General features: G+C 37.8%; 1 protein-coding gene across 3 annotated transcripts in view; it reads left to right on the top strand.

The window, feature by feature from the left end:
- The first annotated feature begins 1,458 nt into the window (after nt 1–1,458).
- Nucleotides 1,459–14,369, top strand: part of LOC106880152 (glutamate--cysteine ligase catalytic subunit) — an 83,233-nt gene continuing 70,322 nt past the window's right edge. Inside the window, exon 1 of one of the 3 annotated variants that reach the window (XM_089351523.1) lies at nt 1,459–1,546. Coding sequence is in view for 1 of the 3 variants with exons in the window: in XM_089351522.1 (XP_089207648.1) it covers nt 8,566–8,715 (150 nt within the window). In the remaining 2 variants the exon portion in view is untranslated. Of the gene's footprint in view, nt 1,547–2,876; nt 3,151–8,434; nt 8,716–14,369 lie in introns of those variants that run through there. The other 2 variants (XM_089351524.1, XM_089351522.1) reach the window with 2 other exon arrangements.

Here is a 14,369-nt window from a genome sequence, read left to right as displayed (position 1 = left end):
AAAATTTCAGTTATCTCTCTCTCTCTCTCTCTCTCTCTCTCTCTCTCTCTCCCCTTTCCCCCAACCCCATATTAAAAAATATATAAATTTTTTTACAGAAACCGACGATCATCTTCAAAAATGTAAATAAACACACGTGGTTTGTAAGTGACGGTCGTGTGTTGCCATATCGAAAGATCGTCCAATGTTTTATTGATTAGACAGAGGTCCAACAGAATACCTCTCAGAAAGAGACTAAGCACAAATTCGTTCTTCACAACTCCTGAAGATGTTTTCTGACAAAGGGGTGGGGAGGTCAGGAAATTTTCATACAGCTGGAGGCTCCAACCCGAAATGATAAGGTTGAGAAACGCTGTTGTAGATTATGCCTAACCGAAAACGATCACAGCCACATCATCCAAACAGACCGGGTGAAACTGGGCTAAGCTGCTAGTAATATATATATATATATATATATATATATATATATATATATATATATATATATATATGTATGTATATATATGTATATATATGTATATATACCGTATTTTAACGTGTATAAGGAACCGCCTAAGTTTGGGAGTTAAAAATTTGGAAAAAAGGTTTTGTAAGGGGTTATAATACTATCTATGTATAAGAAACTTCCATATTCTTTTAACCTAATTTTTGACAAAAAAGAGTTCCTTATACACGTCAAAATACGGTGTGTGTGTGTGTGTGTGTGTGTGTGTGTGTGTGTATATATATATATATATATATATATATATAGAGTGTGTTTGTTAACTTGACAAGGTCAAGGTGAACTTCTTTATCACACAGCCATGCATGCGTCTAGTGAACATTTTTTTCTCCGTCCCACTTAAAATTTTTTTTTTTTTATTAACGAGAAGACAGAACAGAAGTTCTAAGCGTGCCATTCTTCTTTCTTCAGCTTCGAAGGTTTTAAAACTTTGGTTTATTAAACAGAAAATTTGCCAATCCTCTATTAATCTTCATAACCTTCCTACTTCCAAAAGAAACAGATTCTCTGTGAGTAGTTGAAATTCGTTCCACGTCAAGAACAGTCAAACGTTTAACCTGGTTCTGCTATCAGTTACAGTTTCAATTTTAAGATAATATGGTTGCTTAACTCTAATCGAATAATAGTCTCAATATAGAATGAACTTTATGTTTTGATTAAAAGTACATGGAAATTAGAAAGTCATTAGTGGGATTTATATTTAAACTATGCTTGAATCTGGTCTTAATTATCTCAGTAGTTAATTTTACGAACTACAAACACTCTTGGATTGAGTCGAATGACATAAAGTATGCGATGTTTATAGTTTATTAAATGTCACGTTTTATAATCTCACACTATTTTTTTCTTCTTTCTGCTGTAGACAACAAGCCTGAAATATAGTGGGAGTGTGTTATTCAATTATATCGACCCCCACCACCACCACACACAAACACTGCTCAACTGGTACTTATCTTATTGATCGTAAAATGAGTGGAAGGCAAAGTCGATCTTGGCGGAATTTGAACTTAGAACGTAAAAACCGAAAGAAATCCTATTAATGAGGTGAGGTAACGATTTTGCCACCGCCTTTTTTTACAGGCTCGCACTATAACACTATACTCTTTTACTTGTTTCAGTCACTTGACTGCGGCCATACTGTAGCACCACCTTTAGTCGAACGAATCGACGCTAGGTCTTATTCTTTGTAAGCCTAGTACTTATTTTATCGGACTCTTTTGCCGAACTGCTAAGTTACGGGGACGTAATCACACCAACATTGGTTGTCAAGCGATGATGGGGGGTACAAAGACATGTACACACACACATATATATATGACGGGCTTCTTTCAGTTTCCGTCTACCAAATCCACTCACAAGGCTTTGGCCGGCCCGAGGCTATAGCAGAAGACACCTGCCCAAGTTGCCACATAGCGGAACTGAACCCTGAACCATGTGGTTGGGAAGCAAGCTTCCTACCACACAGGCACGCCTGCTCCTATAAAATGTGTATTAATTTTATACTTAATTAAGGCAGCGAGCTGGCAGAATTGTTAGCACGCTGGGCGAAATGCTTAGCGGTATTTCGTCCGTCTTTACGTTCTGAGTTCAAATTCCGCCGAGGTTGACTTTGCCTTTCATCCTCTCGGGCAGGCCCGTCATCAAACTTCGGTGCCCGGAGGTGGTTCAGAATATTGCGGGAAGATTTTTGTAAGCGATTTTCTAAATCTAAAGTTGCACCATTGAATAGTGAAAGGGCACTGCCGTCCAGTGTAACCCCTTAGCAAAGGGCTTTCGCGGTCGATAAAATAAGTACCAGTTGAACACTGAGGTCGATGTAATCGACTTACACACTTACCCGGAATTGCTGGCCTTGGCCCAAAATTTGAAATCACGTTTATACGTAATTGTGCGTTTTTTCATTAATAAATATCGAGTAATATTTTTGTTGCTTTTGAAATCGGTGCCTGTATACCAAACGTAATGATAATTTTTAAATCTAAGTTCCTGTTTTTAAAAATCGTTGTAATTATAAACAAAATCATGGAATTAAGGCCAATAATCTGAGTGGGTGCAGATTTTTCATGAACACCCATTCTACCTTCCTTGTATTTGTTATACAAACACAAAATATTGGGAAGTGACTGTAGGTTAATAAATGAGATTGTGAGTTTAAAGCTGTGAATTTCAAGCGCTTGTTCAAGTGATACGTCCCTGCAAGAAATCCACCAAAATACCCGTAACTTGTGAAACTACTCTCTCTCTCTCTCTCTCTCTCCACACACGCACACAACTAAAAAAACGGGCTCACCATGCACTGCTATACAGCTTCTTTACGCAACGCGTCTATTTCTGACCAATCGATGCGTAACGAAGGGATATTTCGGCAGTTGACATGACAGAAAAATGAAAATCTGTGCGAGGACCAATTACAAAAATATTCCTTTTACCGTTAACAAAAGGTGCTGCTATCAACACAACTGATATTTTCACCAAGTGAATCAGTTTTTGTGTGTCATCAATGGTAATGACTGTCTTTAGTTACCAGGCAGATCATCTATATATACCTGATAGTCTGTCAAAGAAAAAGCACCAAAAACAAAATCATTAATGACATTCCAATATGTAAATCCGAAAATGGTTGTTTACATCAACTAGGATTCCAATGAGTTAAGTATCTACTGAGCCTCTTGTATTTTCTTAATATATTTATTAGAGACTTGAATAGCTGACAAATCCTTGTTTTGGTGTTTAGTTATTTTAACGTCTGAACACAGTGATTCAGGTTCAGTTTCTTGTCAGGGAGTTGAGACTCTGCGAATATTCCTGCTATAGATAATTATCCACTTTTCGCTCTTTCTACTGAAGAGTACGCCTATCACTGGCAGCCTATTTTATTCACATGAGACGACATTATTTCATTTCAGAGTTATTTCTTCAGTGAGCAAATACTTGTTGGTCGAAGAGGCATTCCCACCACTTATCTGCATACCTGCTTTATTCTAAAAGCTTTTTTTTAAATATACTTTTAACATTACATTTTCACTTGGACCCATTTCCTGTTTGTGTTATGTTGACAGGTGATCCATACATCAATAAATCACTGCATTATTTTTTCATATTTTTTACTTGCTTCCTTAAAATATATTAAAAATCTCGGTGGATATTCTGCCTTTTCTTCGGCTAATATGTTTTTGATAATTTTATCGTTCGACCAGTTTGTTTTCGTACGAATATATCTTTCGGTCATTTTGTTTTCGACCGACATATATTATGTTTCTAGACTCGTATAAATCTGTAACCCTCTAGAGTATTGGCTACAATTCCATAATAACGATTTTAAATTAGAAACAGATTAGAAAATCAAAATCAAGTATGATTTAGTACACGATATTTATTACTGAAACGCGTCATGGAGAGTAAATAAACAACTTTATAAGTTGTCTTACATTATGTGAATTTGTAATATATATATATATATATATATATATATATATATATATATATATATATATATATATATATACAGAGGTGGTAACCGTTAATTGAAGAGTTAACTTCGTTATTTTGTTAATTCCTTGAAAATGTAACGGAATTTATTGTTAATCCGTTAACGTTAACTTTTATTGAAAACATTAATTAATTAACAGGCTTAAAAGCAATAACATTATGGATATACACTAAAATTGAAATTCTTAATGCATCTTACCTATTTGATTTGTTACTAAAATTATCCCAGATGGCAACCGACAAAAATTTTGCCCGGTCCGGGAATCGAACTCAGTACCTCATGATTGTGATCTCAACACTATAAACACTGAGCCATGCGCCTTCACATCTCAGATGCTATTTCTGAAATACTTAACATATCACTTCAAGGTACTATACAAGTAGGTGCCTGTGGACGTGGAATGACGAAGGGGTTCTTTATGTTCTTTTTATGAAATTTTGGGATGTTACTGCCGTCATTTCCGTTTTTTATCGCAATTTACTTTCAAGTTTAATGACAGTTTACTCTCACTATTTTATAACCATAAACTGCATGCTAACCTGAAAACAGTTGCGCATAGGAATCTAACGGCTCAGTATTTCGCATTTACTACAAGTGTTAATTATACTCACAATTACACGTATACACAAGTTATACAATAACAAAGATGATTTTAAATGTAGATTTATAAAAAAAAACTAAAAAAAAAACAAAAAAAAACTAGTAAAAGGTATTTTGTTTTCTATTCACACGACCAGAAAAATGTAGTAGTATTTCTACTTTAGAATGTAACAAGACTATGAAAGCCACAACATAATTTCAGTACAGTACAAGATTCATGACCTGGAATACCAACACACACTCATATAAGGCGGTGAGCTGGCAGAATCGTTAGCAACGCTGGGCGAAATGCTTAGCGGTATTTCGTCTGCCGTTACGTTCTGAGTTCAAATTCCGCCGAGGTCGACTTTGCCTTTCATCCTTTCGGGGTCGATAAATTAAGTACCAGTTACGCACTGGGGTCGATGTAATCGACTTAATCCGTTCGTCTGTTCTTGTTTGTTCCCTCTATGTTTAGGCCCTTGTGGGCAATAACGAAATAGGTATTTCGTCTTCCGTGTGAATAGTCAGAAAAAAAAAAGGAAAAAAAAAAAAAAGGTGCCAGCAAGAGATCGGGGCTTGTGGGGTCGGAGCGTGGCCTGATCATCGCTTCATTTGTGTTGTCTAACGTTGTGTTAATATCATTCGATTTTTCTATTTTATATAATTTTTAAAGTCATGTTTTATGTAAACCATTCGCATTACTGATCCCAATCAGTTGTTTTGTACCATTCTATGTTTGGCTCCCTGTGGGCAATAAAGAAATTGGTATTTCATCTTCCGCAACGTTCTGAGTTCAAATTCTACCGAGGTCGACTTTGCTTTTCATCTTTTTGGGGTCGATTAAATACGTACCAGTTACGCACTGGAGTCAATATAATCGACTTAATCCGTTTGTCTGTCCTTGTTTGTCCCCTCTGTGTTTAACCCCCCTTGTGGGTTAAACGCATACATATTTACACTCACACAAACACACATGCTTGTCTCTGTACATGTGTACGCATGCACACACATACATTCATAAATACATGCGCGCACACATACACACAGACACACATATACATACATACCAAATACCTGGTGCACAAATTTGACAGAGATGCGGGAAAAGCAGCAAAATGTGATAACCGATGCAGACTCTGTGGAGTTAACACAGAAGATATCACCCACATCATAAGCAGTCGTCCGAAAATGTCACCACGGTGTTATCTGCCGATGAGACATGATGTTGTAGCTAGGACATTGTATAACGAGATCCGTTGGAAGGATAACCCGAAAGCCACAGAAATGAGAAACTACGGTATGGTAGAAGCTACAGCCACTCCTTGCTGGTGCTAACACTCTATATACGGATGGTAACTTTGCTATGGCTCCAAATATTTTAAAACAGATCTATATCATCCAAGCTGAGTAGGCCACCAACATTAGCCACAGGGATGGTACCAATCCAGTCATCTGAGTATTTGGCACTGGCAGACAGTAAGCGGCGCCTTGAAAACTGGTCCGACTGGCTGATGAGGGAGTCGAAGGTGGCCTTCGAAATTATGTTGTCCCAAGCTCTCTGACTCCGACAGTCCTCCGCCTTCTCAGGAACAGACAAGCCCAATTCCTTTCAGTGTTGGAGAGCTTCATCCAACTCCCTGTTGGAACTGGTCCATGCTGGAGAAGAGAGGATGTTGCTCACCAGGGTGGAGCAGGCGTGGGTGGAGGAAAGGAAACAGAGGAGAGAAAGATGGACGAACACTTACGAAGACCAAGACTTCCAAATCGCTTGGGCAATGCAGCCTGATCGTGGGACGTTGGAGAGAGTCTAACATTGACTAAGCATTCGAGTCTCTCAAAGATTAGGTTGTCGAAGCGTTGGAGGCACGATGGGAATCGGTAAGATGAGCTGAGTAAATATAGAAGCTGAGGGATCGTGTGACTATTACCGGCCACCGCATTAACAGGCCTATCAACACTGTGCCTTCCTATCGCTAAGGGGGTGCACTGGACGGCACTGCCCCCTCGCTATTCAAAGCTGTATCCTCAGATTTACACTGATACAATTATTTCAAAACTCCATTTCACCATTATTACAAATTAGTGCTTACCCAGAATATTCTGAAGCACCCCTGGGCACCAATGTCTGGAAATGAGCCTGACAATGTGTATGATTCATAGATGACTTTTAGAATTAATGTGATTTTAAACTTTTCAAATTTGTCGAATACCCAGGCGAAGAAATAGGAATTATAGGAATGCAAATGCAATTTTGTATCCTCATAAGTAAAGAGCGGGGCAAACATGTAAGAGTCACAAGCAAAAATAAAACTCCTGGCCGATGACGTTTAAATCTAACGGTAAAATTTTAAATCACATCGATGCTGTTATCTATAGCGAAGTAGCAACATACATCAACATTGATGTTGGATTTAAGAACTTTACGTCTGTCCAAAATAAACTGCCAAGAATTCATAAGAAAAATAAGAAAGCCTTGCTGAAAAAGATAAAAGTAGAACGCTGTCGTGTATTCAAGTCAACACACACACACACATTCTAAGAAGATCGAAAGGTAAATCCTTTCGGATACTTCGGACGCATAGAACTCTTATGAACTCATGTCACATAAGCTTCCCAAGTTCATCGGAGTTTCATAGGTAGTATATATATATTCTTTTTTACATTACAAGAGTTGATGTTAGCACCTTGCAGTAACTTTGGTATTGATGGGACTTCAGTAAGAAAGGAGAATTTGATCTCAGAACGTGAAGATCCGGAAAAATAACGCAAGGCATATCGTCTGCCGTTTTTAACAATTCCGCCAATCAACTTGAATTGGTACTTTGTCGACCTAGAAATGAAAGGCAAAGTTGATCTCAGCGGAATGTGAACTTAGAATGCAGGGAGCCGAGGGAGGGGATACGTACGGGAGACAACTTCAAACATGTTTCTGTATTATTAGAGCTTCTTAGCAAAGTATAAACTTTAACGTACTGCTACAGTAGAAATGAAAGAATCACACTAAGTATATGTACAATATTGTACACAAGCAACAAATCATAGAGGCTACTCTCACAGGTGAGTGTTTAATTCGACGAAAGATAAGATAGTATCGTGTATAGATGTTATCTACTTTTATACTAAATTTTACTAACTGCAAATAGCTGTTATTTTCAATGAATAAATAATCGGTTGAAAGAACCGACTTAAACAAGAATTAGAATGATTAGATCACTATTTCATGTTTTTTAGGAGTTCATAACTCTAATGTATTCAAATCCAAGCACAGACCAATGGAGGAGCCACTCTGCTGGAAATAACAGTGAAATCTCCCTTAAATCGCAACTTCATCTGCTAGAAATAGCAGTGAAATCTTCTTCAAATTACATTTACTCTCGCAAAATGGGAAGGATTTATTACTTAATGTGACTCTAAATACACAATTTTGAAAAGAAAATTGGATAGTCATGGTTGGAACGCCTTTGACCATTGGTCTGGGGTTATACAGCAACAAACACACGCATACGTTTAAACACATGCTAAAACTTATATAAAATAAGTCTGCACTAATTTTCTAAAAAAATATAATAAATATAATAGATAAACTAAGGCAAAATTTTCGTAAATCACCGCAGCTACACATGCGCAATAGTGAGTGTCAAAAACTCGATTTTGTTAGTTGTTTACACTCGTTTCTCTCCCCATTCCTTTGAATGATTGGACTCTTTTTATGGAAGTAAAGAGGAATACATTTAACATTTCAGCTCTCTTATTTACTAAGTGTTGTACCCGCTCCAGATAAAACTCTTCACCATTCATTGCCAAGCAAGTTTATTGAAAGCCTTATTCAAAGAACAAACCAAAATAAAAAACAAAAAGCCCTCGTTTGTTCAATTGTTATATATATATATAAATATATATATATATATATACATATATATATATATAATTGTTATATATATATATATATATATGACATATATTGTACACAACAACCACAGGCAACAGTGTGATGGGTCTTCTGTCAGAAGGGTCACCACTTTCTTGGGAAGAAACGAAAAGTTATGCTGACCACGTTCGGAAACATGGGGTGAAGCAATTCATTAATCAATATAGAAAACTTAAGGATCGCCAAAAAGATGTTCTATATTGGGGAGATGAGGTAAGTGTACATTGCCTGTATATTTTGTAATTCGCGTGTTTGCGTATATGTGAGCGTTACTGTGCGAATGTTTGCATTTCACTGTCTCTCCCCCACTCTCTATATACCATATATATATATATATATATATATATATATATATATATATATGTATGTATGTATGTATATATATATATATATATATATATATATATATATATATATATATATGTATGTATGTATATATATATATATATATATATATATATATATGTATGTATGTATATATATATATATATATATATATATATATATATGTATGTATGTATATATATATATATATATATATATATATATATATGTATGTATGTATATATATATATATATATATATATATATATATATATATATATATATGTATGTATGTATATATATATATATATATATATATATATATGTATGTATGTATATATATATATATATATATATATATATATATATATATGTATGTATATATATATATATATGTATGTATGTATATATATATATATATATATATATATGTATGTATGTATATATATATATATATATATATATATATGTATATATATATATATGATTATATAATGTTTGGTTGCAATATTCGTGTAATGAACTTCTTATTAAATCTAGATTTTATTTTTGATCTGTTTTAAACAACAGCTGTAGTCACACTTTTATATTATTGTTTACTATTACGATAAAGAAGTTTTGTCAGACAATCTCCTAACGGAATGTAATGTATATTTTAAAAACAATGTAACAAATTTATGTATATGAGATTTGATGTTCGTGTTTGGTGTAATCCCATTACTTTTTTTTCTACATCGGCCCGCTGTTTTTCCATTGTGGACTGATGAGTTTGCTCCACAGATCTTGTGAAGTTCGTTACATAAGCACCACCAAGCATGGCGAGGCCATCGGGTCAACATGGAAGACAGTTAATCAAGTTTCCAAGTAGCTAAATTAGAAGGGTTTGTCACAACCCATGATAGAATGGGAAAGCCGAGCCAGTAAGGAATTATATCCGGGCGCTCGACTTGCTGCAAGTAGCATCCAAATTTCCCTGAAATCACATTTGTCATCGAAAGCGTAGTTTTGGATATACCGAAAGACGGGGTGGTTACGGTCAGAACTCTCATGAACGTAGATTTGCTTGATCAAGATTGAACCTGGGCGAATTAATATAAGAAATCTGAATACACATCCTAGTCTCTTATTCCCTTTGACGAAAATATCACCTGGAATTGAGTTGAAAAGCCATCGATCTATGTTTTTCGAAGTGGAAATAAACAAGAAATATGAATGTAAAAACGGGTCCAATAATAATAATAATAATGTGACTAAATACATAAACACCATTTAAGAACTTGCAACTTAACACCCCGATGCAATCTAGGCATTGTCGCTTGTCCTGCTAGGAATAGCAATCAAACCTTTAAATCTCAGTCTGCTGTCATAAAGAAACGTGGAATGAGGTCTTGGGCTGTGCTAGAAACAACAGCCAGATCTCTCTTAAATCACACATTTTCCTCTGAAATTATTAACAATCTTTCCTTTTCAACCGAAAATGTTTCTCTCACGGGTTTTAAGTGAAAAAAAAATAATAAATGGCCAAAATCGGTCCGGACTGGTATGGTGAGGGAGGGGTGGCGGGAGTGAAAAACAAATTCATAAATTTTCGAGATTTTTTTTCTGTTTTTCGTGAAAAGATGCCTCCCATCATTCCGAAGACTGTGCTGAAAAACAAAAAGTTGGAAAAAATCCACGTCAAAACGGAGAAATTCCGACTTATGTGGGCCGTCTGATCCGAAACTCCGTTTTCCAGAAACACCTCCCCACTTCCAAAAAATTTTGCCAACAAATTTCTTTGTAATCGTAATCTACACCATTTGAAATGAATTTGTGTAAAATTTAATTTAAAAATTCCCGTTTTCCTGAAAGTTATGAGGAGGAAAATATCGGGTCGTGTGAATTTTCCGAAAATCCTCCCCTCAACTCGTCAGAATTTTTTTTTCTAGCAAATCTTTACATAAACTCAATCTACAAAATCTAAGCGATACCCATTTTAGTTATGCCCGTTTTTAAACATCAAATGGCTACGGGGGTCCTGTAGAGTAAAATAGGAATTAAAGGGATCCACTGGTAAAACCTGGTCGAGAACCACTGTTCTGTGCAGACACCTCATAATATTCAGTATAAACACAAACACGCACAGTGCTATTCTAGTCTCTCGTATCGATGTTATAAACAAACACGTACAAAGTAGTCAGTACATTAACCTTTCAAATACTGTAACACAATTCATACAACAGCACTAACATTATATATCTGATAGATTCATGCCCAATACTATAAAAGCTTTCGAAGTAAAACCAGAGCAGGGCTAAACCAATGTAATAATCACACACACACACACACACACACACAGTTGCAAAGCAGAACTTAACTTCTCCGAAATACGTTTTGATACCACATCCCATTATCAAATAAAAAATCACTAAATTATAACTGATGGCTGCTTTTTATACATTCACACTAAATTTAATCATCATCATAATCATTCACCATTTTTACATTCAGTTTTTCCATGTTTGTATGTGTTGGATGGGTCTTCTGTAGGACAGTTGTCATCTCTGTTATGAGGTTTAGCGTTCTGAGACCAGTTTTCAACTCCTCTTCTCAGGCCTTTGTGGTCTTCCTTTTCCGCAGGCCTTCCAATTGGATCTTGCTTGACATTTCTGTACCCAAGTGTCATCCTTCATGTACATCAGATGTTTGGACCAGCATAGGTTCCTCTCTTGTACCCTACCTCTGATTCCTCTTGTACCCAGTTTATATATTACATATGTATATATATATATATATATATATATATACACACATATACATATGTAAATATATATATATATATATATATATATATATACTTCTAGCGGAGAAATGGGTGGATAAGGTAATCGAGGTCGTTAGAGTAAGTGACAGAGTACTTAAGATCAGACTAGTGCTTCATCATAGATTAGCTACTGTCATCTCAGCCTATGCACCTCAACCTGGGCTACCAGATGGTCTGAAAGACCAATTCTATGACACCCTCTTGCAAACTACCTCGTCGACGAGTGACAGGGACCTTCTCTTTGTGGCTGGAGACTTCAACGGTCATGTCGGACGTCGTGCTGGGGGCTTCCATGGCATACATGGAGGCTATGGCTTCGGTTCCCGCAACGAGGAGGGAACCAGACTGCTGGAGTTCTGTGATGCAACCAATCTTATAGTCTGCAATACCAACTTCAGGAAACCTGCCAGTCACCTAGTCACCTACCGCTCCGGCAGATACTCTAGCCAAATCGACTACATCCTCGCCAGAAATAGGGAAAGAGGGCGGCTTATAAATGCCAAAACCTACCCTGGCGAAGAATGTACCCCACAACATAGATTAGTAGTTAGCGACTTTGGGATCAAGGCAAAATGGGTGCCCAGAATTAGACAGGCTTGGAGAAGAAGGGTGTGGAAGCTTAAAGACCCTGCAAACGGACAGAGACTTAGAGACAAGTTACTTGAAGCATTTAACGAAATAGAAGGGGATATAGCATCATACAACGTGGAAGACAATTGGAGATTTCTGCGGGACAACCTGTTGAAAGCCACCGACCAGATTTGTGGGTGGTGTAAGGTCCCCTCCCAACCCAGAGTAACGTGGTGGTGGAACAAGGAGGTAGACAGGGCTATTAGACAAAAGAAACAAGCTTGGAAGGACTGGAAGAACGGTGGTAGCAGGGAATTGTACCAATGTGCCAGAAGGGAGGCTAGGCGACAGGTTTATTTAGCCAGAGGGGAAGCAGATAAGGAAAGATTTGCCAATGTTCTGCGCCGTGAGGACCAAAGACTCGAGGTATTTCGTGTTGCAAGACAGTGTAGGAGAGAGAATAGTGATGTTGTAGGAGAGAAATGTGTTCGCATGGATGATGGTACGCTTGCATTAAATGAGGATGCAAAGAAAGAGGTCTGGAGATGCCACTACGATAGATTGCTTAATAAAGAGAATGAATGGGAGAAAGAGAGCCTGCCTTATGTCGACCCAATAGAGGGACCAGCTATCCGAGTTGATAGTACCAGGGTAGATAAAGCAATTAAGAGTATGAAGACCGGGAAAGCCCCCGGCCCATCAGGAATCACTGCAGAGATGCTCAAAATATCTGGCAGTGTTGGCTATAGCCTAGTCACCCGTATTACGAACCAGGTGATACACGAAGGAGTCATACCCTATGACTGGTGTAGCAGCATCATAGTCAACTGCTACAAAGGTAAAGGGGACGCTTTAGATACAAATAATTACAGAGGCATCAAGCTGTTAGATCAGGTTATGAAAGTTACAGAGAGGGTCATAGCCCAACTAATTAGGGAGCGAATCAATTTAGATGAGATGCAGTTTGGGTTCGTGCCAGGTAAAAGCACTACTGATGCCTTATTTCTAGTGAGACAGTTGCAAGAGAAATACCTAGCCAAGGATAAACCTCTGTACCTGGCTTTCGTTGACATGGAGAAAGCCTTTGACAGGGTCCCCCGATCCCTTATCTGGTGGTCAATGAGGAAACTTGGGATAGAAGAATGGCTAGTGAGAGCTGTGCGAGCCATGTACAGAGATGCGGCCAGTAAGGTGAGGGTTGGAAATGAGTACAGCAATGAATTCCGGGTAGAGGTAGGGGTCCACCAAGGTTCCGTCCTCAGCCCCCTATTATTTACCATAGTCCTCCAGGCAATCACAGAGGAGTTCAAGACAGGTTGCCCCTGGGAGCTCCTCTATGCTGATGACCTTGCCCTAATTGCGGAGTCACTATCAGAACTAGAGGAGAAGTTTCAGGTGTGGAAGCAAGGTCTAGAATTGAAGGGCCTTAGAGTCAACCTAGCTAAAACCAAAATCCTAATAAGTAGGAAGGTAGATAAAACACAAACCCCTTCAGGTAGATGGCCCTGCTCAGTATGTAGAAAAGGAGTAGGTAGTAACTCTATAAGATGTACCCGGTGCAAGCTATGGACACATAAGAGGTGCAGCAACATCAAAGGCAGGTTAACTAGCAAGTTAGTTTTTGTTTGTGGCAGATGTTCAGGTGCAATAAAGACTGCAAACAAACAGGAAACAACTTCTATCTCATTCCAGGGTGAAAAACTAGAGGTAGTCGATAGCTTCCGCTATCTGGGCGACCAAGTTAGTAGTGGGGGTGGGTGCGCTGAAAGTGTAGCTGCTAGAATAAGAATAGCCTGGGCAAAGTTTAGAGAGCTCTTACCCCTGCTGGCGACAAAGGGACTCTCACTCAGAGTAAAAGGCAGACTGTATGACGCATGCGTACGAACAACCATGCTACATGGCAGTGAAACATGGGCTGTAACTGCTGAGGACATACGTAAGCTCGCAAGGAATGAAGCCAGTATGCTCCGTTGGATGTGTAATGTCAATGTGAATACCCGTCAGAGTGTAAGTATCTTGAGAGAAAAGCTGAACATTAGAAGCATCAGTTGTGGCGTGCAAGAGAGACGATTGCGCTGGTATGGACATGTGGTGAGAATGGAGGAGGATAGCTGCGTGAAAAAGTGCCACACCCTAACAGTTGAGGGAACCCGTGGAAGAGGTAGGCCCA

Source organism: Octopus bimaculoides, chromosome 4, assembly GCF_046866305.1.
Source record: "Octopus bimaculoides isolate indiv1 chromosome 4, ASM4686630v1, whole genome shotgun sequence".
Taxonomy (NCBI): domain Eukaryota; kingdom Metazoa; phylum Mollusca; class Cephalopoda; order Octopoda; family Octopodidae; genus Octopus; species Octopus bimaculoides.
Note: the sequence above shows the minus strand (reverse complement) of the source record. Positions and strands in the feature narration are given on the sequence as shown.